The sequence below is a fragment of the Drosophila bipectinata genome, chromosome XL (genome assembly GCF_030179905.1).
Source record: "Drosophila bipectinata strain 14024-0381.07 chromosome XL, DbipHiC1v2, whole genome shotgun sequence".
NCBI lineage: Eukaryota > Metazoa > Arthropoda > Insecta > Diptera > Drosophilidae > Drosophila > Drosophila bipectinata.
In genome coordinates, this window is record NC_091734.1 from 10,294,172 (window position 1) to 10,321,797 (window position 27,626).

Here is a 27,626-nt window from a genome sequence, read left to right on the forward strand (position 1 = left end):
AAATTGCAGTTTACCTAGAGTGGTTGATTATTTATTTACAACTAGGATTGGTGTCTGTTTTGATGGTAAAATAAATGTTTGCAGGACATTTGCAGACAGGACATTTAAAATAATAGTGCCTGGAAATATTCAAGATGATTCTGTTTAGTTTTCAGTAGAAATTCTGGTAAAGCAGTTTTTCTGATTCTATTATAAACGATTTCTTAACTCTTGAACTTCTTGGTAAATTGGAGTTTAATGCCTCTACCAAAATTCCTTAACTTAAATAATTTTCTGGCTTTCCGGCTGGTGGTGCTGGTGGAAATCGCGTGGAAAACGTGGATTCCAAATGGCCATAACCAGCACTCCTCCGTTTTGGACCCATCTTGAGGCCATTAAGTGGGCCGATAGCTAATGATAAAATAACTACTCAGCCGGTCTAGAGTATTTCTTCTGGTGGAACGTGCCAGGCGTTTTTTATTGCCACGCCAGGACCACTTGCCACACATTGTGGATGCCTCGAACTTGCCTCCAAGTTTGCGGATGCAAGTCGGCATTATTATTATGTGCTCGCCGACATTCAGGTGTTCATCGGTATAGTTAGATAGAAGAAGCTAACGATGCAGTTTCAGATTGAAAATATATATACCAGCATCGTATAGGTATTTGAGTGGTCCATGTTTTTATAGAAAACAAGAAACAAGAATATAGATTAACAATAAACAGTAATGTTTATTTATTATCAATAATGTTTTGAAGATCTATTTTTAGGTTCTGGGCTATATGATAGCCGGTACTACTCTCGGTATATTCTTTGTCTGTTTTAGGTGCTTTTATAGTGTTTTCTGCTAAAATTCATTAGGAATTCTAACAAAAATGGAATAAAATTTGTACTTTTAAATATAACTTACAAACAATGGAAAATTTCCCAACCTACTGAGAACCACCCTAATGCCAAGGCACACATGGATAATTATTTGTGGATCCAGGAAATCACAGGTTTTTCCACTATTTCAATATGTCACCTGCATTTATTTGTTTTTTCTTTTTACCTTTACAGGCAGATAAATCGCAATGTTTTTACGCAAGTGGCATTCATTTGCTAAATAAATGTACAAGCATGTATATGAAAAATACTTTCTGTTGTAATTTCGAATAAAAACCAATTCAAACAACACGGTCGGCAGTGTCACATGCACATCCTATTATTGAAATCGAGTTAAAAAAAAAACAGAATAAACTTCCTTTTCAATATATTTACCTTTGACCCTCATACCCTTGATTTTAGGATTTATTTTGTCACTTGTGATTGCATTTTTTAGTTGCCATAAACAACAAACTTTAAAATTAAATTAAAAAAGATACTAAAAAGGACTTTAAATACATAGATTTTAAAGTTAATCTACTTCGATTTCTTATCAAATATTAAAATTTAAATAAAAAGTATCTTAATTTCAGCAAACATAGATATGTATCTGCACCTGTTACTGAGATGGCATGGAAATTCGTATAACGTCGCAGACTTCGATTACCCAGAAAAAGCCACAAGACGCCCAAAACGTATGCAAATAAATGTAAGGTCAGATGGCAAAATAAATATGCATATATGTATGCACATATGCATTTCCTCGGATAAGCATGACATATCATAGAAAATGTAACTGAATATAATGCAAGAAAAACGCCAAAAAAAAAACTAAAATAAAACTCAAGAAATAACAATAGAGTGACGAAGGCCAGTTAGGAACCTGGTGATTACAAGTCGATTTGAATAAAAGGTTGAATATTTTTGGTAAATATTAATTTAAGTAATTAAAAATGACAATTAAAATCTTAAAGCTTATATTTAACATTACATTTAAGTTTAAATATGAAACTTTTAGAGTTTATAAATATTAAGTGACGAAAGTACTGTGTATTAATATATTCAAAAAATAGGGTTTTTAATCTTATATTTATGTTTTTAGTTTCTTAGGTTAATTTAATAAAAATGTACTATAATTTAACTTGTAATATCCTTAAGATAGCTTTCATTTTTGAGAAAAAGCTACAAAAATTGTATGATTGACCATTACGTTTATCTTTTATTTATTTTTCTATCAAAAAAAGCTTCTGTATTGCTCTGGCGTTTCAAGGACGATAAACATTTTGCACGAGTATACTAGGTCATGACCTTGACAGTGAAATGTCCTTGCGAATGCCGGTCGATGCCTCTGGGGCAGCTTTAATGTCAAGGACGTTTCGGACTCCACGTGTTGATGTTTTCAATGGAAGTAAAAATTTATAAAAATAAACAAGGCTGACAAGGGTTAAAGAATAAGAGGTATACCAAGTACCGGGTATATATTACCATAATATTTTACTATTTTAAAGTTTCTTTTTAAAATTCTAGAGAAAATAATCTTTAAATCCTTGTCATTGGCCAGAATCCCTCTTAACTTTCGTCACCTACCTGGAGCAACATAATAATAATAGAAAAAAAATGCAAACTCTTTTGTATGAAGACTCGTGCTTTCCCCATTCCGGAATCCATGCTGCAACTGATTTGTGTGCCGGGTCTGGCCGGGTCTAGCCTGGTTGGGACTGGTCCTTCCTGCCCGAAAAACCGAGACCCCTCCCTCCACCTCCCTCCTCCTCCACAGAAATATCCTTCAGCCAAGCGTGAACCGAATCGATTGTGCATCGGACGAAGGAGTGCGACTGTACGAGGGTGAGGGAGAGGGGGATAGTGCGATGGGGGCAGCTATGAAGAGGTTATATATATATAGATGTGTATGTGTGTGTGTGGGTGTATGACCCCCTTGGGCGTTGGAGGGTTAAGTGTTTGCAGTGCAATGTTTGCGCACTCAGCAGCTCGAGAGCACTCAATTAGAAACGTTAAGCTAACGACTCTTCGATTCCATTCTATGCGATTTGATCAAAGCTATAGCAAGAAGAAGAAGAAGAAGAGAAAGAAGAGTCTAAAAAGCACACACACACACACACCACACCACGAAGCAGAAAGGGATGGCGAGCATATCGTGACGGCGCACTCGTCGTCTTCGATCGCTCTCAGCTCTCAGGTCGCAGTTCAAATTAATTTGCCTAAAATGTGGCACAAATCTCAATTGCAACAGCACAACTCAGCAATAAACAAAAACGACACACAACGAGCACTCCCATAGTCCTGCCGGAGTGGGGGGGGGGGGGGGGGGGGGGCCAAAAGGACATTGCAAAATGGCAAAAAGAAAGCGTCAAGCATCAAGCATCAGCAGAAGGCAAAAAGCAGCAGCGACATGTGAGATTGATGACACAATCAAACAGGTACATGGCGCGGGGGGGGGGGAGTGTGGGGGCCAGCCATGGGCGTAGTCGGTACTTTTTTCAATTGGGTTTTTTCGGGGATGGATGGGCGGGATGAATACCAAATTGTTTCAGTCGAAGAAAGCAATATTAAATGGTTGCACATTAGTCAGGGTAAAGTTATATATAGTTTTCTTCAAATACACTTGTATTTTTTAGAAGTTAATACGCAAATTTTTCTAATAAAAAATTTAAAAAAAAAATTATTGAGAATTATTAAAATTATTAAGAAAAAACAATTTTTAAGACCTTTTAACCTTATAGGGGATATTGAAATAAGAAATATGGATAAGTACTAGTATAAATAACCGGTACTTTGATTATTTTTATATTATTGATTATTTAAAATATTCATTTTATAACCAATCTTTCGAAATTTTATCTAAAAAATTTAAAAAATAAAGATTTAAGGGTTTTTAAAGACTTGGTAGTTAAAATCTAGGACCATTTAAGCCTATAATGAATATTATAAGGGGTTTAGGCTTATAAGTATGTATAAATAACCTTTACTTTAACGTATTCTTCATTTTATTAAAAAAATGTGTCCTAAAAATCCTTAGAAAACTATTTTTTGAGTATCTACTTTTAATATTCAGCTTAAATATTTATTAAAGATTATGTATTAAAGTTTTATTTGGGCCTATTTAACCGTATAATAGGATATTAAATAGAAAAATACCCTAAAACACAAGGAATAATAATAATAATAATAATACATATTATTAATATGTATGTACCTATGTATTAATACCCGGTACTTTATGACAGTATTTATGTTTCTACAAATTTCAATCTTAAAAAAAAAAACTCTTTCTACTAGAAAGTTTCTAGCATTTCATTTTAAGACATGTGGATACAATGTACCAGGATAATATATCAGGAACTGGAATAACAGGAATTATATAGGATTGTAATGGATTTTTAAAGAAAATAATTGTTTATAATATTTTATTTCATATATTATTATATATATTTCCTTTTTTAAGCGCCATTCCGTTTTATTACAATTAACTTTCTCAGTTTCTTTTATTCTTTCATTCCTTATACCTCCTTTTTATTCTCAGTGCACCCCAAAAGGATGTCATCCTATATCAGTTAGTTGCACAACCAACCCGAGCTCGCCCCACCAAAATGACTATTTCCATTGCACCGAATTCTCTGGCTGCTTGGATGGCTTTGGGGGTTTCCGGGGCGGTTCACCATCCGTCGTGGCCGTGGCCGCCCCAACCTCCCAGCCGCAGTCCCCCTTGCAGCTGCCATGCTACGCCCATGGGCAGTGTGCAAGCGAGATGGAGAACGACAAACGGTAAAAAAAAAAAAAAAAAAAAAAGAAAAGAGGCGCTGACTGCCAAATGGAAAATGGATTTCAGTATTAATTTCGCTGACGACTAGAAGAAGGACGAAAATGAGGATGAGAATGAGGAAGACTACAAGGATTACGTGGCGAGGACGAGGACGAGTGGGTGTGGTGGTGTGGGGATGAGGACTAGGACGTGGAACGAGGTTGAAGGCAAGTTGCCTGCATAACATCAAAAGCGAGACATCCGTCTTGACATTCCGTCCGGGATGCAGATGACGGAGATGGAGCTGCCGTAATGGAGATGGAGAGGTGAAGGCGGAGATGCAGGTGCACCCGTAGCCCATAACCCCATAACCCTTAGCCCGGAGCCCTGTGGACCTGCTGTCCCGCAGACCCGTTAGATTTGCGGTATAGCTTGACTGCAATGCGCCGGATTCGGACCCGTGCCCGTCCTAACATGTCGACATCCGTGCAGCCCTCTCTCTCTTTTAAGTTCTTCACAGTTTTTAGTACGGCCCCGGCACACCTATTTTCTATTTTCCAAAAGGATTTCCCAGCATTTTTGACAAAATGAAGCAACAACAAAGTTGCAAAAACAAAAACGAATGGCGAAAAGTGAACGGTGAACGACGAATAGAAAATGGCGGATGCCAGAATGGCGGTATGGCGGAATGGCAGGCAAAATGGCGTACAAAAAAAAAACGCAAAATAAAAATAAACTGACGCCAAGTTGGTTCTTTGTTATTTGGGCGTTTTGGCAAGTTTCTTGGTTGCTTTTACGTATTTTTTTGTATTTTTATGTTGCAGCATCGGAGGGTATTAGAACTCGGCTTAGGAGTTTCCGGCGCACTGAAGGGGATATTCCATGGGACCTAAAAAGTAATTTCGCCGTAAGCCGTCGTCCGCCTCAACGCGGATTTGTTCCACAACCGAATCTCTGTCCAATGTCTTTTGTTTACACTTGAAATAAAGATTCAGAACTTTCGTTACAGGTAAAAATAAGGTAAAATATATTATTTAAATCAATTTATTTAAACTAAATGATAGTTTTCTTATTTTTTAAGCTTTCAGATTTGTATTTCCTAAGACTTGGTATTACTTTTCAGTGTATTTAGTCATTTTACATTTTAAATTCCAACTGATATCCTTTTCAATTATAAATCAGTGAGTTCAATGACTTTAGGATGTAACTACATTCGACTATCTGCCAGCCAGGGTATCTGCTTCGCTTCGTTTGTCTAAGCCAAGTCCGTATTTTATTCTACCCTTTTTTTTTTATTTTTTATTAGTTTTTCTTTTCTTTTTTTGGCTCTTTTAGTTGTCGTCGTCGTGTCGCCGTCATACAAAATAAATGGAATATTTTCGCGTACTTTCTTCTCTTGGCACTTGCTCATCCCTCCATGGCTCTCCAGTCTCTCGCTTTGCCACTTTTAAATGTTGCGGTTCCATCCGTCATGGCTCGTGGCACTGTGTCCTTTTTTTTCCTAGGTGATGCCCCGGTTGGGAGTTGGCAGTTGGGAGGGATGGCCGGGAAGTTGCAGCTGCAGCTTATGCAAAATATTTGCACCAGAAAGGGTTGCCCGTGCGCCGGCATACACATACATTATTTATGAGGCGGTGACAAATTGAAATTAGCATAATAAGCCCACAATACAGAATCAAATGTTTGTTTTTTTTTGCCCCGCCCCCTCCCGTACTGCCCACTTAAAGTTTTCATTTAGCCCTGACGGGCGCGTTTCCGTTCCTGGTAGCGGGCCACGGCCGCCTCGAACACCTCGCCCACGGTCCTTTTGCGCCAGATAAGTGTCCGGTCCACCGGTGGCTTGGTCACAATGGGAACGGGCAGATCCTTGGCAGCCTCCTCTTCGTTTTCTGAATCGGATTCTTTTTTGGGTTCCAGGCTCTCTTTATCTGGACTGGCTTCCTTTTCCGGCTGACGCTTCTTCTCAGACTTCTTGCTAGGATCCTTCTTCTTCTTTTCCTTTTCCTTTGATTTCTTGGCCTGCTCCGGCTCCTTTTTCTCTTCCTTCTGCTCCTTCTCCTCTTCTTCATCACTAGACTCGTCTATGCTGAAATCGGAGTCGGCGTCTATGTTGTTGGTCAGGTGAGCTTGGACAGGCTTTGTTTTTTCATTGGAAGCAGTGGCCGTGGAGTCCGACTTCGCTGGAGGCTCGGGTTCCTCGCCCTCGGAGGAGCGGCGCTGCCGGTAGCTTCTATGCTTGGGTGCATCAGGCTTAATGGGCTTGTAGGAAACCTCCTCCGTGGAGGGAGCGGTCTTGGGCTTGACCACTTCCGCGGCTGTGCCTAGCTTCTGCTCGTAGAGATGCCTGTAGAAGCCGTCCAGGTCCTTCTGCTTGGTGACGTCGCCAATAGCCTCGAGGTAATCGTCACGCTGCTCCTGCTCCTGTAGCAGACGAATGGACTCGAGCTTCTTGCGGTAGGCAGCCGTTACGTAGGTGTCCTTATCCTTGAACTTCTCGCCCTCGGCATCGCGGTCTTTTTGGACTTGCCGCTCGATGCGCAGCTCCTTCTCCAGCTTCCGCCGCTCGGCGTGCTCCATCAGCTTGTTGATGTACTTTGGCTTGCGGGGCTCCTTGCTTTTGGTCTGCTTCTCCTCCTCGCGCCCTTTGTCCATTTCGTCGTACAGCTCGTCGTACTGGAAGATGGTGGGATCCTCCTCCAGTGCCTTTTCGTGCAGCTTGCGGGCCACTCGTCGCTCCATCAGACTCGGGCCGCTGGAGACCCCGGCAGTACCCTTGGAGCGCATCTGTGGTGCGTTCTTGTCGCCCTCACTTTCGGATCCACTGCTCTCGTCAAAAATGGCCGGCTTCGTAGGCTGTGGCGGTTTGACGGGCGCCTTCTTCTGCCCCGGCAATATAAGACCATATCTAGACGGAAAATAATGCATTAAATCAAGGTGAAATTGCATAAAATAATCCAATAAAAACTCACTGTTTTGACATTTTGGTTTGTTTACAATTTACATATGATTGAAGTAACCGTTTTCACCCAAAACCGGCTAATAGCAACCCTGCTTGTCGAAAACATCTCTGATAGCTGTCAACTGTCATTTAACAGCACTGTTAACCCTTAACAGCACCAAATGAGGCGTCTTACAGTACATGTTGCGCTTAACAGTGCAGGATCTTTCCAGGGTAGCCACACTGTTTTAGTATTTTTTAGTCATTTATCGAACGATGTCAGCAGGCACACTTTTTTGTACTTTCCAGTGTGGCCACACTTTTCTCTTTCTTTTCAACCTCTGTTTCGGCAAGGTACGCACGCTCCACGTGGCCCTTCTTAATTTGTGCAACTTAAAATTGTGTTTGCAAACCAATCCTAGGTAATCGCCGCCTAAATTAACTGATTTCTTCGAAATATACTTGCCAACGTTTGGCCAAATATTGCCAGAGGACGTCAAAACCGAGATTTTTACGAGCGCGGTGGAAAATATGTGCAAAATGTTATTCTTTTTGGTCCAACAATTTTTTTTTCTGTGCTTCCAAGTTAAAAAAGTATCTGCTGATATGTAAACAATACTTTGATTGCAGTGCATTCAAACGAAAGATTATACAAATCTGGTTAACTGAATATATATATTTTTTTTTTATGTGGCGGCTTATCCGATATGCAAAAAAAACTATGCATAAATGCCGAGTGTTGTTGTTGTTATCGAACCTGGAAGTGTATGGGTGTGTGTGTGTATCAGTGTGAGGGAAATTGCTAGTAAATATTGTTTTTAAACTAAAAAAACCAAAACCGGCGAGATAATCTTGCATTATCATAGAAAAAAGTCCAAAAATTGTTGTTGTTTACACCTTGGTTACTTGGTACACCACTACGCTCACACAGACACACACACACACACAAGCGCATAGACACGAACGCGCCAACATACACAGGGAAGCTGTTTTTTTTTTGCACGTGCTTTGCTTTATTTTTTTTTATTGTTCCGATATTGGTAATGATCATGGATATATCTCCAAAATAATGTCAGAATCATGGAGAGGGAGTGTTCTATCATTCTATTGGAGGAAACTACTGCTTGGAACTGAGTTTGTAGAGGATTCTGTCTAGAGAATCCACCAGAATTGGTTAAAAACCATTAATAATACCTTTATCTAGTCTTCAAGGTAGAGGGTTATGTCAAAAGAAGGCATGATTCATGAGACTTCCTAGGCTGGTGCTTCCTCAAGCCATCTTAAATGAAAATCCTAATCCTCTGAGAATATGCAAACACCAATGAGCCATGTTGTCCAGGTTTTCGAAGAAACCATCCATCTACCATATCTAAGTAAGAAAAACTAATCGTTGTTCTCTATTCTATTGCAGCCATGGTGCGTATGAACGTATTGGCCGATGCCCTTAAGTGCATCAACAACGCAGAGAAGCGCGGCAAGCGCCAGGTGCTCCTGCGTCCCTGCTCGAAGGTCATCATCAAGTTCCTGACCGTCATGATGAAGCACGGCTACATCGGCGAATTCGAAATTGTCGATGACCATCGTTCCGGCAAGATCGTTGTGAACCTCACCGGTCGCCTGAACAAGTGCGGCGTCATCTCGCCCCGTTTCGATGTCCCCATTAACGATATCGAAAAGTGGACCAACAATCTGCTGCCGTCCCGTCAGTTCGGTTACGTTGTCCTCACCACCTCGGGCGGTATTATGGACCACGAGGAGGCCAGGAGAAAACATTTGGGAGGCAAGATCCTTGGTTTCTTCTTCTAAAAAATGCAAGCAAAATGAGGAAACAACAACGAGGAGCTGCGGCGAGTGTGTGTGGGAGTTGCTATGTAGCAAATTATTTTATTTTCACGACGACACCCCCCCCCCCAAGATCGCCACCACCCATTCGTGATATATTCGTGGATCGGGGCGTGGAGAGAGTATGAACGGATGCCTCCATTCATATTGACATCAATGAATGTTCACAATAAAAACGCGAAATAAAATGATTGATACATACTAATTTTAAATACGATTTTTTTTTTATATAAAATACGTAAAATGTAAGCCGTATAGTGATCGAAATCGAACAGTAAATCATTCTGTTATCATAAAATATTCCTGTGTATGTGAATTGACTAGTTTTGGATGCAGTTTGATTCATGGATATAGAGGATAGTTTAGGCTTTTCTTCAAGAGAATGCTACGCCATGTGGTTAGGTTTCCGCTGGCAATGTGGTTCAAGACGCGAATGAGTCAAGTAACCTAGAAATAATGTACAAGAATGGCTTGTGGAGTATGGAGCATGAAAGGTTATGGCAGGAAATCATTGTTTCTAAAGTCGGTGATCTCGATTTCTTGAAAATGGATAAGCCGTTCGGTATAGAATTTGTAAACAATCTTCTTGGATGTATTCCGCAGGTTATGAGCGAAGGAATTTATTTTTCAAAAATTATTTATATTTATTATCGGCAATTTCATGGAAAAATCTAAGAAAAAAACGAAATTCTTTGTTCAAAGTAAAGCCATTTTTGAAAATTCTTCCTTCATTAAAGGCAGGTAATGAAGGAAGAATTTTCAAAAATGGCTTTACTTTGAACAAAGAATTTCGTTTTTTTCTTAGATTTTTCCATTTGGATATTCTAAAGTTTAGAATCTAAACCCTCGTCGGTTCCCCATCACCACAAAACTCCATTTTTCGAAAACGTTTCTTGCAACGTCTACAGAAGTAGAATTAGATATTATTATCAGTAATAATTTATCAGAAGTGAAGAAGAATTATTAGAATTAGAATTAGAAGCTTAAAAGTAGCTTCCACTTAAGTATTTAATATTTGTCTTGTAACATTTCTCTTCGAAGTTCTCTTTATAAGAATATTTAAAAAATTCTCCTTTTTTGGGTTGCAAAACTGCGTAGAACCCCTTAAAACAGTCTCAGTTCTTTAAAAGAAGTAATATTTAAACACAAATATGTTTTATAACAATTTTTGAAGAAAATAGGGCTCGAATACCAAAAAATGTGCATTTAGGAAGAGTATATACCTTGAACTGAGCTTAGGCCTTAATGCTAAAACAAGCTTAAAGATTTCATCTTCAACTTTCCAGAATTATAGGGGTTTCATTATTCTATTAAGAACATCATGTCAAGTTTATTGAAGCTATTCTCAATCCTACATATAGGAATCCTTCAAATACCTAAAGGGTACTTTAATTTTCAAAAGTTAAGCTGTGATGTTTTCCAAATATTTCTTATATTGGAGAGAACACGTGAAAGTCTGTCAACTTGTAGTTTTTGTTTTTTTTTAAACTACATAAGTTAACTTTATTTTAAACTTATAATTTTGGAAACCATTTAATAAGGACCATTTAATGTTTCTAGCAAGAAATACCTTCAGGATCAGATATAGGACATAGTTTGGTGGATAGAATAATTAATAATAATTTCTATAACATGAACATAAAAAAAAGGTTCTTAACTTTAATTTTCAAGAGCAAGAACTCTTAGCAGGTTTCCATTTGTTGGTTATATAGAGTCTTTTGGATCTATATAGCTAAAAGTTTTGAATATTTGCGTTTGGAACATGTACTAAGCTTAAAAAGTTAATAAGTTTTTAATAAAAACTTAACAATAGGGGTATTATAAAAATATAATTTAATAAATTTAAAACTCAGGTTAAAACTAATCTGAAAAAAAACAGAAAGAAATACAAAAACCACAAACTTGTTGATTCAAATTTCTTATCAAAATTCAAATATTGGCGGTCTCTTACCCGCAACAACTTCAGTGCTACAAAATGACACATACAAAGCTTTACCCACAACACTAAACATGAACTTTTTCAACACACATCCACTGAAGATTACCAACACTGTTATTCGTTAGGGCCATAATTTAATGCAAGCTTTTCGGCGGCTAATATATCCCATGTTTTATTTGAATTATTGCAACTGTAACTATGATAGAAAATTCAATTATCCAGGGGCTATCAGCCATCAGACCAAAATAGATTCTTGTCTCGGGCAATAAACTGCAATTAATGTTAATATTGACAAGTATCGATTGGACTTGCGTGTTCGCCACAAAAAAAAGATAATTGATGAGATGGACTTATCTATACGAGGAATGGTTTTATTGTTAGTAGAACAACTACCCAATAGCTTAAAGACACCTCCAGCCCACACCCCCAAAAAAAAACAAAGCCCCTTATCGAACTGTAATTGAAAGGTCGTTCTAGCCCCAAAATGGTGGAGAGCGCGGAAAAAAAATATAAAAGGTTTGCCATTCCGGGAATGTCATTCCGCACGACCCAAATGGCAACTGATATCACTAATACCAATGGAGCGCTACGATTACCAGGCTATCAGTCTATAAAATAATCAAATTACGCGACTGACAGCACTACAAAATTTTTTATATTTTTCTATAGTATGTATTTTAAGTAAATATTTTACTTTTGTGGTTGTATTCATAAAGTTTAATAAACTTTTAGAAGAGGAAACTTTTAAATATATATTTGAAAGAGAAAATTTATAAGTTTTGAATTAAGAAATATAGTTAAGAAGAGTTTCAAACATTTCCATATTATAGAAATTATTTTCGAAACCTTTCTGGAACTTAAATCTTTACCATCAGGAAACTTCCTTTCCTTTAAATCTTTTTATAGGATTTAATTAGAGTAATAGGTTTTTTTTTAACTCTTGGAATAGCAATCTTTGGAAGTCACTCCACAATGACATTTGCCACGCCCTCAATTTGGCTAAAAGGCCCATAGAAATCGGGGCTCAGACTGGGATTATTGTTGAATTTTTTGTAAAATTTGCTTTCTGTTTCCATTTTGTGGGTCACTTGGAAAAACGTTTCATTTACCTTTCGGTGCAATGATTCAGCAAAAGGTAGTAACAGCAATCTCTTATTATTTTTTCTAACTTTTTTTTTATTTTTTTGCAGCTGTCGAGAGGCTGATGAATATGAATAGAGCGTTTTTGTTCAGGTTGGCAAACAAGCTCAGGTAAAAACCGATTGAAAAGTGTCATTTTTCAACAAAAAGAATCTTAAATGCTCTTTTTTTTAAAGGGGGATTTACAAAAAAAAAGAATCATAATCATAAAAATCATAATATTCTTCAAAATATCATATATTCTTATAATTTTTATGATCTACCTTGATAGTGTTTACCTTTTGGCATTTAGTAATAGTAATAATAAGCCAAACTAATCAATAAATACCTTCCAAAACGAATAAAAAAAATCGTAAACTGTAAGTTTCTAAAAAAAATTACCACTTAAATAACCATAAATTACAGATAATAACTCAAAAGCGTAGTATCGTGAGGAGAGAAACACAACTGATAATAGAAGCTTGCCATTAAGAGGCCTATTATCTTGACCGCAGCTGTGTGAGAACTTTACTATTTCCGCATATACAGTACAGTACAGTATATTATGTACATACATGTGTCGGACAATTGCAATTACCCGCCACTGATAAGTCGGTTATGCCCCAAAAAAAGTTACCTCTATGAAGCGTCGTAACGTGCGCAGAAATCGGTCTCGGAATCGGTCTCGGAATCGTATCGCAATACCGACTAGAAAGGGTTCTGGTTACCAGTTCTCGTAGGTTCCAAATGGCTCGCAGCTGCTCTTAAATACATATATATATATATATACATATATAGTCTGGTATATCTGTAGACATGTAGGGGCATGGGGGTATGTGAAAGTGCCGACTGTGCCGGCTGTGAGTTGGCGAAAAAAAAACTTGTTTTCTGGCCAAGATCGGGGGGTGCTGCTGAAGACACACACGAGTCGTGTGATGCGCCTCGCAAAAGTTACACGTAATAGTTGAACTCTTGGGTGAGGATCTCGGCTGACTCACAAACACAATCATAGTCATAACATAGATACATATATATATATCCATAACCTGATTTTAACATGCAAGACATCCACGTCGACCGTACACCGAAAAACAAGTTATTTCTTTTTGTAGGGATCTAGAAAATGAATATTAAAAATGTTATATTATTTAAGTAAAGTTCCTTATAAGGTTGGAACCTAATAAACCTAGTTTTGGATATATTTTATATCTTTAGTTTTCTATTAAAAGATTTTCTATCTTACATATATTTTATAAATAATTAATAATAATATAAAATATTTTAAGACCTATACCTTTCTACAATATACCTTGGCGTCTTTCTAGATATCATCTATATATCACCTATCTATACTACCTTTTCCATATTCAAGAATATCTTAAATATATCTTGAATCCATATACCTTGAATATCTTAAATATTAATTATCATAAAATTAGTAATATTCCTCCAGATATTTTTAAAATAATTTAGAATAATATAAATAATATATAATATAATAAGAAATCACCTCTACTTATACTAACTTTCCTACAAGGTATAAAACTTTCTAATACTTTTCCAATATCTTGTGTCCAGTATCTTCCATCACCTTGTGATCTTGAATCTTAATTATCATAAAACTATTAATTTACAGCTTTTTCTTTTAGTTTTCTTTTTCACAAAAATACTCTAAACAATAAGGATTTATGAAAAATAAATAAGAAGGGTTTCTTTGAAAAAAGTTTAGAATTATAACAAATATTCAAAAACTTTACAGAAAATTGAAGAAAATTTACAGAATTGAAGTCTTTAAGAAAATATATATATAACTTTGAAAGAAGTTATATATATTTCAAATATTTTAAGCTATATATTTCAAAACCTATGAGACTACTATAAGCGCTATATTTTCGAAAGTATATTTTCTGAAAACCTGTCTCTTTGATTTTCAAAAACTGTAAATATATAAGTTTTTAGATTAAAATTGTGTTGTTTTGATTTAACTTTTTATGAAAAATATTAATATTTAATTTTGAAATAAATTTAATACTAACATGTATTATTTTATTTTATTAAAAGAGTAGTTTTTCACGAGGATACTCCTCATCAAAATACTCTGAAACATAAGCTCCAAAAGTGCAGCCAATTTCTTTCAGTGTAAGACAACTCTCGCTTGCACTTGACATTAAAATGCGGGACTGGATGCGGAAAACGGGAACCACCATGCACTCGGTTACTGTGTCACTCCATCACTGCGATGACGTAGTCGACGCAGCAGGGAATTCTCCGCATTCTAATTCAGAATCAGAGTCTGAAGCTATATACTTACGTACATATATCATTTCGCCATCGCCGGGCCCCAGGCAGTGATAAGTTTTTTATTTTATTTTCCACCTTGGTGCCGTGGTGTTGTTCCCCGGGGAGATAAGCCCCCGAAGAAGTAAGTTTTGGAGGCGAAAGTCCGCCCGTCACCCCCTGATAACGGCCCACGTGTTGCAAGTCCGTCGTCTACTCTTCCGTTTAATCTTTTATATTTTATTTTTTATTTTTTTTTTTTACTTTTGGGTGAACTACAAAAAGCACAAAAAAAAAATAAATCACTTTCTGCTTAGCTGCTGATTACATGGATGTGTTTTCACAGTTGCTCTCATCTACTTCCTAGGGTTAATGTGTAAGGGTATACGATATATAGTATAGAATTATGCGATGCGATTCGAATCCGCTCCTGCTCGCCAGGAGCAGTCCCTCCTCCCACCATCTACCTTCGGCTGGTTCCGCCTTAGGCGGTGGTGGCAAAGTATTCCTTGGACTTGGTGGGATCGGCCACCATGGTCTTCTGGCCGGGCTTCCAGTTGGCGGGGCACACCTCACCGTACTTGTCGGTGTACTGGAAGGCCTGCACCAGGCGGATGGTCTCCTCGACGCTGCGTCCCACGGGCAGATCATTGACGGTGATCTGGCGCAGGTTCTGCTTGTCATCGATGATGAACAGGCCGCGGAATGGGATGCCGGTCTCCTCGTCGAGGACACCGTAGTCGCGGGCCACCTTCATCGACTTGTCGGCCAGCAGGGGGATGTCCATGCTGCCCAGACCGCCCTGCTTGCGGGGCGTGTTGATCCAGGCCAGATGGGTGAACTGGCTGTCGGTGGAGCAGCCGATCACCTCGCAGTTAATCTTGCGGAACTCGGCGGCAGCCTCCGAGAAGGCAATGATCTCCGTGGGGCACACAAAGGTGAAGTCCAGGGGATAGAAGAACAGGACCAGGTACTTGCCCTTGTAGTCGCTGAGCTTGATGTCCTTGAAGACGCCATTGACGACGGCGGTGCCGGAGAATTCGGGAGCGGGCTTCTGTAGCTGGGGCATCTTTAAGAAGAGGGGGTATATTCAATATTTTTATTAATTTTAAGAACTTTATAGAGGAATTATAGAAAATTGTGATTTTTAGAAGTTGAAGTTGATATAAATTTAAAAAGAATTAAATATTTAAAATTCTAACCAAGAATTTAATAAAAAAATGTACCAGTTTTGTAGTAATATATTCAAATAAAATAAAAATATTCAAGATAACCTTTTGGAAAATTTCCAAAATTATGCTAGGAGAGTTTATGAAGCCCATGCCTATAAAGCCCTGTCTTTGAATTTCCAAAATACATATATCTAAATATTTAAATAAAAACCTTAAAACAAAGTCTAAAACTAGTCTCTAGACTAGCCTATAATCTCTAAAGCTTAAGCAAAACTGCTTCTGATGTGGCAGATCTAATTGCAAATCCCGTACCGATTTCCAGATATTTCCAAAGTAACCTTGGCGATCGATCGTAACAGAGAGCCATTTCACAAGAACTTGGAAACAGAAACAGAGTTCCTAACAAAATGGCTGACGCGGCAGAAGAGGCATGTAATGTAAGAAGAAACCCCAGAATAATCAATTAACCGAAATTTCTTGAATTCAGTTTCTTTTTCGGGAATTGAACTTTTGGCACGTCGTTGTGCCCATTCCATTTTGGATTTCAACGATTTAATTACAGAAATCAAGAAAATTAGAAATATTTTTGATTTTTGCAAATATTTTCCTCTCGATTAGATTTCTTCCCTCTTTTTTTTTGTCATTCTTTCTTTTTTTTTTTTGTTGCCGGCTAGAATTTTCGCCATCGTATGAGATTCTGTGTGAGAATGTATTAGTACATATGGGTATGTGTGTGTCTGTGCGACGGACGTGCCAATAAAGCAAAAAAAAAAAAAAATTAGAAAAAAAAATGGGAAACTATGCTCGGTGCTCAACAGAACTTGTGAAATAATCTGTGTTCTCCCAAACGACCCAACATCATTATCATTATAATCCCGGACGACACAACTACATCAAAATTGCAACAAAAAAAAATAGGACCAACTTTATGGCCTACGCTCTCTTTTAATATCTCCCTTACTCTTCCCAGAATTTGCGAAATTTTCATCGCCGGGCACTCACTTTAGTTGTTGCCTGTATTTTGTAGTTGAAGTAATTGATTTCCGGTATCGGCGTGGGTCGCTCGTTAGTCGCTGTGATTAGCTGATTTAAGCACAACCTTTCGGCACGCGTATCAAAAACGAAATACTACGAATAATAGGTGCTTTGGTCTGGAAATGCGAATTGAATCGCCGCAGTGTTACCAGCCTGGATACCGTGAGCTTTTGCCCGCGCACGTGAATAATGCCACAGAGTGACCGCACACCAACGAAAGCTTGAAGCTTTATTTCGCTATTGACATGTAGCCCTGGTTGTTTGTTACTTAAGCGGGATTTTTAAAATTGTTGATTTTTGATTGGGAAATAAGGTACTTATGAAGCTGAATTAGGAAGGGTACAGTTAAAAATCAGTTTGTATAATTACAAGCCATATTTGCCCAAAAAAAAAGTGTTTGCATCTAGGTACCATTTATATTCTTAAATGTTTTTTTTAATCCATTTTGTGAGTGTTTTTGTACCTTAGTTCCTTGACCAACTAACTTTGTTAAAATGTACTGAATATTTGGTCAAAATCTCACCTTTTTACAAACTCTTTTTATTTTATCGATTATACATACTACCATATATCGAAGAGGGTTAAAATCCAAAAAAAAAACATGGTAGGCTTTGCTCACAAATTTGGTATAAAAGGACCGGCCACTCGGCAGAAAATTCAGTTAGTCCCTTGACTTGAAGCTGAGGGGATCTATTTTAAACGTCTTATTTTATTTTATTTTTGTTTTTTTTTTTTATTTTATTTTATTCCTTATTTTTCAATCATGCTCCTCCAAAGAGAGAATTTTTATTTTATTTTTGTTTGTTTTTTTTTATTTTATTTTATTCCATATTTTTCAATCATGCTCCTCCAAAGCGAGAATTTTTATTTTATTTTTGTTTTTTTTTTTTATTTTATTTTATTCCATATTTTTCAATCATGCTCCTCCAAAGCGAGAATTTTTATTTTATTTTTGTTTTTTTTATTTTATTTTTTTATACTTTATTTTTCAATCATGCTCCTCCAAAGAGAGAATTTTGCAAAAAATCTGTTTATTTAAAATTTTTATTATTATTATGATTCCCATGGACTTTGACAATCGTTTGGAGAAGCTCCTTCCGCCGGGGTCATCGTCTGGTTAGAAGAAACCCCTTGAAGGATAAATAATATTCTTACATTCTAATAACTGACATGGCTTTTGTTCTCCCAATTTTGTACCTTGAATTGCCATTGATGCCTATAACGCCATCAAACTTTTTTTTTCTAATATGGATTTTTTTTTTTTGTTTGTATTTTTGTTATTATAAATTTTTGGACATTGGACTATAATAGATGAAGGGGCCCTTGGAGCAGTTATTGTTTCGCAAGTAAAAATTTTTATTTTTTTTAATTTTATTTTTTTTTTATAAAAATTGGATTTCCCTTGAAGTATAAATAATAATATTCATAAATAATATTCATAACTGACATGGCCTTTGTTCTCCCAATTTTGTTCCTTGAATTTCCATGGATGCCATAACGCCATCAAACTTTTTTTTTCTAATATGGATCTTATTTTTTTGTTATTTTTTTTTTTTAATTTTTTTTTTTTAATTTTTTTTTTTTAATTTTTATTACCATAAAAGTTTGGACCTTCGTGGACAGGGCCATGTGGTAAGTAAAAACACCTTAAGGGAAAAATAATATTCATAACTGATATATTTTTTCTACTCAGGTACTTACGGGTCCCAAGGATGGATTTGCCAAGAAGAATCTCTAATTTCCTTATGTCCGATGGGGCATACGCTGGTCCTTATAGAGGCTGTGTTTTCTTCTTTCCTTCTTTATAATTTTCATTACCTTAAATTTTTTGCTACTACGTTTGCAGTAGTTCCTCCGACAAGGGTCATCATCTTGTAAGTAGAAACCCCTTAAAGGAAAAATAATATAACTGACTAAGCTTTTATTTTCTCAGGGCTTGCGGTGGCCTATAATTGGTGCCAATAAATCCGTCGAATTTTTATTCAAGATGGATCACTTCTTTTTATTACCAGGATTTTTTTATTTTTATTATTCTTCAATTCAATCAATTTCTTCAATGGACTATAATCGGTGATGTGGGTCTTGAAGAGGTCATAGTTTGGTAAGTAAAAACCCCTTGGAGGAAAAATAATAATACTTATAACTGACTAAGCCTTTATTTTCTCAGGTGCTGTGATGTCTTTAATTCCATCGAATTCTTATCCAAGGAGGATCTCTAAGATCGTGCCAGGAAACCATCTGATTTATTTACTTTTATTGTATGCACTCATGTGTTCTGATTTACTGATTTTATTTTATTTTTTTTTTACCGCTTTATATTACATTTTGAGCCTTTTATGTTTCAATAAAAATATATTTGTTTAAACTTTAATATTGTCTATGGCTTTTTAAATTTAAAATATTCGATTTTCCAAAGAGGGTAGATTTTTCTTCAATGTTTTAGCTTGAAATTAGTTAAGTTTCTCAATTAAGAAATTCAGATTCTCAACGATAACATATGGGACTGCTTCAAACTTTTTAAGGGTCTATGAGAAAATGGAGCATCTTCAACTTTAAAAATTATAAGTATGAATATCCAGTTGCCTTAATATCCAATTTAAGGACAAGGTCTACTGATAGTATATTGATAGTTGGATGTTAATGACTATGACCATTTCACATCACAAATTGGGCCAAAAAACTATAAAAACCATTAAGAAGTTTTTGGCAGAAATATAGGGGGATTGAAGTCCTAATTTAGGAATTGTGTTTTAGAATAGATAGAGAAATGGTTCCAATATGACCGATAAAAGAGTGATGTTTTAATTTCTTAAAATTCAATATTTTTTGTTTTTATCTGCTGGTGCTCTGTTTTTAAATTCTTTTAGAAATGGCTGAAAGGCGAAAAGTGAGGGAAAAGCTAACATTTTGGCAAAAAAATTTCCAAATCCCTAACTATAACTAGGCTATATTCCAAAATATTATAATTTTTATCAAAACGGTGCGACCCAGTAAAGGAGACATCTCCGACACTATAAAGTATATATATTCTTGATCAGGATCACCTCCTGAGTTGATATAAAAATGTCAATGGGTCCATCTGCCTGTTTCTAACTATATCCGATGTTAGCTTTTAATTCTTGTTTCTATTAATTCTAGTTTTGTTTTCCAAATAATATTTAAAATTAAAAACATCCATCAATTCTGGTTTAAATGAATTTAATAGTGCACAATTAGTAGTATTTAGTAGGTAGTAGCATAAACATAATATTAATGGCTTAGCCTAGGCTATTGTTGTGTATTGATGGGCTTCCTTAGTTACACTTCGAGGGATAATTAGGATAGTCGGGTGTCTGCTCGCGGGTGCTACTCGATAGAGGTGGTCAAGTATTTGTTTTTTTTTTTTTGTTTTTGGATAAATAAATTACACTTCAGAACAACAGCAGCGGTAGCAGTATATCAGCATCAGCTTCAGCACAATGTACATACTCTCTAAGACATATATGTATGTATGTATAGTGTGGGTTTCAGTCTTTGATTTTAAACTTAATGGGTTAAAAGTGTGTACGCAGACGCAGTAGAGTTCAAGGCGAATTTAGGGGGTTAAGAATGAAAAAAAAAAAGTTTAAAAAAAAAGTGGAAAACTATCAGCTAACTTAGTCTAGAATTGGGGGTTAATCGATTCGGGTTATGGAAGTGTCTTTTTTTTTTTTGGACGGGGCCCAGCCCCAGAAAACCCATTTAGGGTTTATCGTCGTCGTCGTCTATATCGTTATCCCGTTTCGCCTCGTCTCCATGATCCTGGGGGTCTGGGGTGGGTCCAGAGTCCGGAACCGACTCCATCGTCGCCTGGAGTTCGACGAAAATGTCGATTAGATTGTTGATCCCGATGAGATAGCCATCCTCATGGTTGCCCACCTTCCAGGCCGAGTAGTGATCGATCCGTAGCTGGGGCGGCAGCTCCACCGTCTTGGCGAAGTCGATCAGCCAGATGCTGGCATGGGTCTGGTCGTGGACGAAGAGCAGGGAGCTCCCGATCACCTCGTGCGTCTGGAAGAACTCCGACACGGCCAGGGTGGCCCGGATGGCCCTCAAACGCTGGATGTACCGGGGCTGGAATCAGATTGGGAGGTTTATTATTCCATTCCGGATATAACTAATTTCAGTTTATTTTTACCAGAATATGGGGATGACCGCTGAGGAACTCGACGAAGGCCAGCTTGATTTGTTCGCGTGACTTGGTCGTTTTGAAATCTTTGGAACTAGTGCCGTCGCTCTTCTTGATGCCCTGTCAGGTTAGATTAATATAAATTAGTCAATTAATTGATTTAAATTAATGTAGAATGTGGAAGACTATATGGAGAATTTGGAGAATTCAATGGAGATTTGTTTAATGAAGAATTTCGAGAAGAAAGTTGCCTTTCATTGAGGTCTTTGTGGCTTAACATATATGTAGATTGATTTGGTTTCTTCTCAGAAAAGTTATTTTTAAGGCAATAATAGAACTTTTAATGGATAAACTAGGGGATAAGCTCGGTATGGACATTATAGAGGAATGAATAGGTAGACTAGCGGACAAAATAGAGGACGAACTGGAGGAAAAACTAGAAGAAAATCTAGAGGAGAAGTTAGAGGACAAACTAACCTACATTCTAGTGGACACAATAGCGGACAATATCGAGGAGAATATAAAGGACATCCTAGGAAAAGGATAACTAAAGAAATAACTGGAGAAAAAATTAGAAGACACCCTAGGGAAAAAATTAAAGGACAATCCATAGGACCTATGTAGCTGTTGACTTCCATGAACCAAAAATGCAGCCACTTACAATTTAATATTATACTTAAATCAAAGGATAACCAATAGCACCGAGCATAGTAACCCCTTTTAATAAGAACACCCACCTCAATGCGAAAACCCAAGGTGGCTGTGCTGGAGATGGTCTCCCGCCAGACCATGTATCGTGGCTTGGTGACCGCCTTGGCGGCATGCTCCTCGGCGGTGGGGGCATTGGCATCGATCTGGATCATCTTGTCGTACATGTCCTTGCGCAGCTTGGGCTTCTCCTTGGCCTTGGACAGCTCCTCCTCCAGGTAGGTGCGCACACCCACTTTGCAGTCCATCACACAGGGCTGGACATAGTCGCTCAACAGATCCTGTAGTTGGAGATACACTAAGAAATGTTGAAGGAAACTATTAGAAGAGGGCTACTAAGAGAGACTGTCTTCCACTTACATTCACCATCCTCGCTGGTCACCTGACCCTTGTAGACAGGGACATAGGGTCGCAGGAGGTCTTGCATGAGGATCTGAAAGCACTCCTCCTCCTTGGGGCAGAGCTTCTTGAGAACGGTGCCCGGCTCGGGGCCCGCCTTGAAGTTCCCCTGATGTCCTGCCAGCTGGACCCATGGATACCGTTGCTTCTTGTACGTCTGGAAGAAGGGTGTCCACTGTACAATATTCCGGATCTTGCGCCAGCCGGAGCTCTAAAAGGATCAAGGTTAATAAAGAGATTAGTAGAGGTTTATAATCTGAAGATTTACTATAATTCTTTGAAGAGAAGAACCCACAAATATTAATTGAAAATATACGATTATTCAATTATCTTCATACGATTTGCGTAAATATCACAATTTGTTTGCCTGTGTTTCGTTTATTTGTGACTTTGTGTAAACAATATTTAAGCAGGTTTCCGCTAAATTGTTTATAATTTCTCTCCGAATTTCCTCTTTAATTTAAGAATCTACAATTCGTTGGAAACTAAAACCAGGTGCTAAAAATAAGCCAATGGAAAAGTTTCTTTTATTTACTGACCGAATAATAAACAAAAAATTGTAAGAAAAAATAAAATAAAATTCTGTTGTGATTACAGGTGGTAGTCTCATTATTTTTACCCCGATTTCTTGGCTTATTGAGAAATCGGAACACGTTTTTGTTATCCAACTGATAAATCGCGTAAATAAAAGTGGATTATGTTTTTAAAAACCGGCTTGTAATATTTTACATTTCATTGATATTAATCTTAAAATGTATTGTTTTGAGGTTATTGTTTTTAATCCTTTTTATTTTAGATAGTTTTTATATTACTTATAGGCCTAGCTATAGAGTTTATACTGTTAAAAATCAGGCTTCATAATAAAAAAATAAAATAATAAAGACGGTTGAGAAAGAACCCTTCAGCTTTAAGCCAAGGGATTATTTAAGGAAGATTATCCACGAGGGACTTCCCTTGAATAGACAAATTCTGAGCAAAGCCCACCTCTTGGAAGGTTTCATCTTTGAAAATATAATAATATAATAAATAATATAATATTAATAATACAAATAATAGTAATTATGATTTTTAGTTTATTGTATTTCATAATTTAAATTTAAAAAAGATATTTAATTGTTTAAAGAAGCTAGAAAGCTAGAATCTAGAAATACCTACATTTCAAACGACTTTCTTTAAGGAGGTCTTTGAATATTTTATCTCTTATCATATTTATGGAAAATAGTTTCTTAATTAGATTAATATATTAGAGTAATAAAATAAATAGAAATAAGAGAAAATATGTAAGGTTTCTAAACTTTTTAAAGAGGATTACGGATTAAGAGAATACGAGTTAGAGTTGGAATAGAATTTAAAGATTCAAAAAATACTAGACTTATATGTATTATATTTAGAATATTTTTTTTAGGTTTAAACTGTTTAATTATTTAGGTCTTTAGCGCAATTCTATTTTTGTATTTTTAAAATACTACCTATAACTAAATATACCTATATTTATTATACCTACATAGAATAATACCTCTAACTATATATACATAGATACTATAAATATTTATTAAGAAACAAGAAACTACAATATTCTATGATATAGATTCTGTTACTAGGATAATCCACCTGTAGACCCAATTCAATGGATCACTGTAACCCCTCATCCTACCTTCTTATGACCCGATCCGCCGGCTGTGGTGGAAGAAGAACCCGAGGAGCCCGAGCCCGCAGCGGAGCCGGCCGCCGAGGTGGACACATCCGAGTCCCACTCGGAGCTGAGATCGTCGCTGCTGGCATAGCCGTAGTCCCGCGGCATGGGCACCTCCAGCAGGGACTTGGAGTACTGGATGTAGCCGGGACAGAGGCTCTGGCCCAGCGGCGAGTGGGACCGGCGGGGACCCGAGACCGGGGAGGTCGGTGAGCCAAGTGGCACGGAGTACTGGTGGGAGAGCTTCCGGCCGAGACTCAGCCGGAGACCGCCGTTCTGGAGATGGGTGCCGGCCACATGATCACCGGAATTGGCCGTTATGCTGATGGTGGGCATCGATAGCTTCTTCTCGGCCCGCTGCCGGATGCCGTGGGCCTGGGCGAAGGCCAGACTACACTTCCTGGTCTGCATATTGTTTCCGGACAGCTTGCGTCGAAAGATCTTCTTGGGATTGCCGGCCCCACCCTCCGAGGGGGGTTTCTCCGCCTCGCTAGATTCTGGAGTTTTGGGCTTTCCGCCGGAGTCACTGTCCTCGTCCGCCTCCTCGCCATCGGCTGCTTCCCCGTTCTCGTCCGGGTCGTCCTCCAGGTCCACCACCTCATCGTCCTCATCCTCGTCCTCGTCATCATCTTCGAACTTCAGTTTGGAGATCTCCTCCGGCGGCACATCCGGAAAGTGGAGCAACTTCACGGTGACCTTCTTGCCGGCCTCGTTGTAGTACACCTCCTTGGCACTCATCCTGTCAAAGTCCTCGTAGATCCGGACCTGGGGCGACGGAGGCGGAGTGGGCGGGGTGATCAGACCCTTGCCGCTACGAAGATTCCCGTTACCGTTTCCGGTTATCAGTGACCCGGGTCGGGGCTTGGGACTCGACGGCTTCTGCTGTTGCTTCTGGCTGGGATTCTGGTTTGGATTTGGATTCGGAGTTGGATTGGGATTCAGGGCGCACACGGACATCTTACATGGAATCTGGCCCACGGCACTCGGTTAAGTGCATCGGAGTACTGGAATCGAACTGAGGCGACTTCAACAGCAACTGCAACCGGGAATCATACAGATAGAGATAGAGAATACCACCAAAGAAAGAGATGGCAATATATATATATACAGAGAGAGTGTGTGAGAAAGAGAGAGAGAGAGAGATCGATTTGTGATTTCTTCGCATTTGCGAACCCGTTCGCGCCTAAAAACGCCTTTCTTTCCCGCGAGGTCTGCTCCTCCTCCTCATCCAGCTATCGGATCTGTCGATCATAACGGGTGATTGAGGAGTAGACCAGGGTCTATGAACTACAACAATACCCTTCTATTTCAAGGGAATACTTTGGTAAAGTAAAGTCTTTAATATTTTGTTGAAAACTAATAAGACTTCTTGCAGTTTCAGGACTCTAATCTAGAATAAAAGACCCTATATAAGAATAAAAGGGTCCCTCCCTTCCCTATCTAAAAGGGAATAATTAAGTAAGGTCTAGACTTTAGACTCAAATATTTATTTCAATATGGAAATAACTTTATTGAATTTTAAATAGTAAATTTTAGGACCTGATTCTATAAAGGTTACTAGTCACTATGACCAATATTAATACCCTACTATTTAAGAGAATCTTACAAAAAATCCCAGACTACTATATTTCGTATGAAACTAATCAGATTTTATAAAATAAATTCAGTGAGGTAAGTAAGTTTCAGGAATCGGTTCAATAAAGGCTCATTTATAGTCTCTATAAGCTATACGATAACCCTACTATTCAAAGGAAATACATACGTAGATTCTAGTCTAAAGTCTAGCTTTTTCTAGAGTCTAGCCTAAAGAATATCCTCTAAAATGAATACAACTTCTTTAACAAATTCAGTAAGGTGAGTAAGTTACAGGACATGGTTCTATAAAGAGGACCAGTCTCTAAGAACTATACTAATACCCTAATAAGTAGACTTTATTCTATATCAAAATATTACCTAAAAAACAAATACCTTTTTAAATAAATTTATAAATATTTAAAGTCATTCTAGGACTAGTATCTATCAATGAATCTCAGGTCAATTAACCATACAACCATACAAGTCCTACTATTTTAACGGAAAACTTTAGTAAATATATTCTTACAAATTTCCTTAAAACACTTTCTATTAAAAAAGGAAAGTTTTTAAAATTTTAAAATATTTCCTCATGAAGATTTTTTTGTAGCTTTTTTTTTTTGAATAACATCTAACATCTATTTGCAAACTTGGTTTCTAGGCTATTAAATAATTGGCTTTAATAATAGCCATGGTCCTAAGGTTTTCACACACTACTGTTAAGCTTTTGTTAGCTGCTCACTAAAAAAAAAACTATTATTTGCTAAGAATTTTATAAGCCAAGTGGCTATATTGGTTTTAACAAGAGACTGTGAAAAGTTGACTAAAAATAGAAAATATTATAAATGAATTTTTAAAGAAAAATAGATGATTCTCTAGTTTATTTCTAAAGCAAATCTAAAGCCCATTATAAAAAAATGAGGCTACCTTGAAATTCTTTTTAGTAACAGTATTAAATACCAAAGTAATTAAAATTTTAATAACTACCCTTAAGGGTATCTAAAATTCGTTACTAATTAGTTGTTGGCCTTTGGCATCTTTTGGGTTTGTCGATTTTGCTCATTTTTGTTGCTTCTTGTCTGGTTTGCTGTAATGCGCACACATCAATCAAAATTGATTAAATTTAATACATATGTATGTGCCATGTAACAGACACAGCCAGAAAGCCAGAAAGGCAGAAAGATCGAGTCAGTCTGGACGGGGACGGACTAAGTAGGGAGGCATTGTCGGAGCGTGTTGGCATCTTGGCAGCTCCATCTGCGGCATCCAAAGTGGTGGCAAGTGGCAATAGAAAACGAGCCAACAAGTAAACAGCAAATGGCAACAACTATGGTATCTGGCTGGCAATCCGGCGCAAGTCGGAGCAACCACAAGCCAACCCAACCAACCAAACCAAACCAAAGTCAACAAAAACCGCCCAGAGTCGGGCAAGGCAATCCAATCCAATCCGAAACCCAAATCGAAAAGCACATTATGATAATAATGGAAATGCCAGCGACAGTGCCGACCGGCTATCCAGTTACGCCACTGCACAAAGCCAACAACAACAACAACAGTAATAGTATATACTATAAGACTATATACCTAACAACGATCGTGTATATATATACAAACTGAAATTTCTTTATAACATTTGACGTCATTTGCAAATGTTGACGCCGTAGTCGCGAGGCGATAACGAAGCAACACCAACAAAATACACCAACAACTAAAACAACATCTATAAAAATTACAACAACATCTATAGAAACTACACCAACAACTACAACAATAGCTAGTGTTTTTTTTTTTCTAGACAAATGATCATGGAACTTTAGAATTCTAGATCATCCCAATGAGATCGATGATCGCTGATCTCTGTATTTTTGGGGAACCACAAATATTTTAATTTAAAATTCACTAATTTACAAAACACACAAAATTCGAATAATGAAATCTTAATTAAGATCTAAAGAAATATCAATCAGACGAAGAAATAAATTCAGTTTTAGCCTTCAAAGTTTTTGAAATTGATTTAGAGTTTCAGTTTAAAAGGTTTAGGGTTTCTTTGAAAAATTATAGGGTTTCTATAGAAAACCGTCTGAAATATTCTTTGTAAACAGTTCCACTTATTTAAGTACTAATGGGTATTATTTTTAGTTGAAACCCACTTAAAGTTCTACTACAAACAGTCACTATTCA

At 37.3% G+C, this 27,626-nt stretch overlaps 4 protein-coding genes and 1 long non-coding RNA gene across 9 annotated transcripts in view; 2 read left to right on the plus strand and 3 right to left on the minus strand.

Annotated features, from left to right (window-relative positions):
* Window positions 1–5,910: 5,910 nt before the first annotated feature.
* Window positions 5,911–7,674, minus strand: LOC108134041 (nuclear speckle splicing regulatory protein 1). The gene is made up of 2 exons (XM_017254193.3): window positions 7,574–7,674; window positions 5,911–7,509 (listed from the first exon to the last, which is right to left on the minus strand). The coding sequence occupies exons 1-2, from the start codon at window positions 7,582–7,584 to the stop codon at window positions 6,339–6,341; spliced, it is 1,182 nt and encodes a 393-aa protein (XP_017109682.3). The 5' UTR covers window positions 7,585–7,674; the 3' UTR covers window positions 5,911–6,338.
* A 145-nt stretch (window positions 7,675–7,819) lies between these two features.
* Window positions 7,820–9,596, plus strand: RpS15Aa (Ribosomal protein S15Aa). 2 transcript variants are annotated; one of them, XM_017254216.3, is made up of 2 exons: window positions 7,820–7,964; window positions 8,954–9,596. In XM_017254216.3, exon 2 carries the CDS (start codon window positions 8,956–8,958, stop codon window positions 9,346–9,348), a length of 393 nt encoding a protein of 130 aa, XP_017109705.1. In that variant the 5' UTR covers window positions 7,820–7,964; window positions 8,954–8,955; the 3' UTR covers window positions 9,349–9,596. The 2 variants fall into 2 exon arrangements, with proteins under 2 accessions (XP_017109705.1, XP_070139133.1); XM_070283032.1 differs by having other exon boundaries at window positions 7,841–7,896.
* Window positions 9,597–14,938: 5,342 nt separating this feature from the next.
* Prx2 (Peroxiredoxin 2) lies at window positions 14,939–17,054 on the minus strand. Its single transcript, XM_017254218.3, has 2 exons — window positions 16,894–17,054; window positions 14,939–15,788 (listed from the first exon to the last, which is right to left on the minus strand). The coding sequence occupies exon 2, from the start codon at window positions 15,786–15,788 to the stop codon at window positions 15,204–15,206; it is 585 nt and encodes a 194-aa protein (XP_017109707.1). The 5' UTR covers window positions 16,894–17,054; the 3' UTR covers window positions 14,939–15,203.
* Window positions 17,055–18,498: 1,444 nt separating this feature from the next.
* Window positions 18,499–19,310, plus strand: LOC138926491 (uncharacterized). Its single transcript, XR_011443041.1, has 4 exons — window positions 18,499–18,558; window positions 18,620–18,800; window positions 18,860–19,027; window positions 19,094–19,310. It is a non-coding gene; the product is annotated as an uncharacterized lncRNA (long non-coding RNA).
* A 797-nt stretch (window positions 19,311–20,107) lies between these two features.
* Window positions 20,108–27,626, minus strand: part of IP3K2 (Inositol 1,4,5-triphosphate kinase 2) — a 33,952-nt gene continuing 26,433 nt past the window's right edge. For 2 of the 4 annotated variants that reach the window (XM_043209703.2, XM_070276802.1), the window contains exons 2-6: window positions 23,835–24,909; window positions 22,142–22,391; window positions 21,811–22,079; window positions 21,083–21,193; window positions 20,214–21,018 (exon numbers count right to left, since the gene is read on the minus strand). In XM_043209703.2, the coding sequence (XP_043065638.1) occupies window positions 20,647–21,018; window positions 21,083–21,193; window positions 21,811–22,079; window positions 22,142–22,391; window positions 23,835–24,830 (1,998 nt within the window). In that variant the 5' untranslated portion in view covers window positions 24,831–24,909 and the 3' untranslated portion in view covers window positions 20,214–20,646. Of the gene's footprint in view, window positions 21,019–21,082; window positions 21,194–21,810; window positions 22,080–22,141; window positions 22,392–23,834; window positions 24,910–27,626 lie in introns of all 4 variants that reach the window. The other 2 variants (XM_070276793.1, XM_043209704.2) reach the window with 1 other exon arrangement.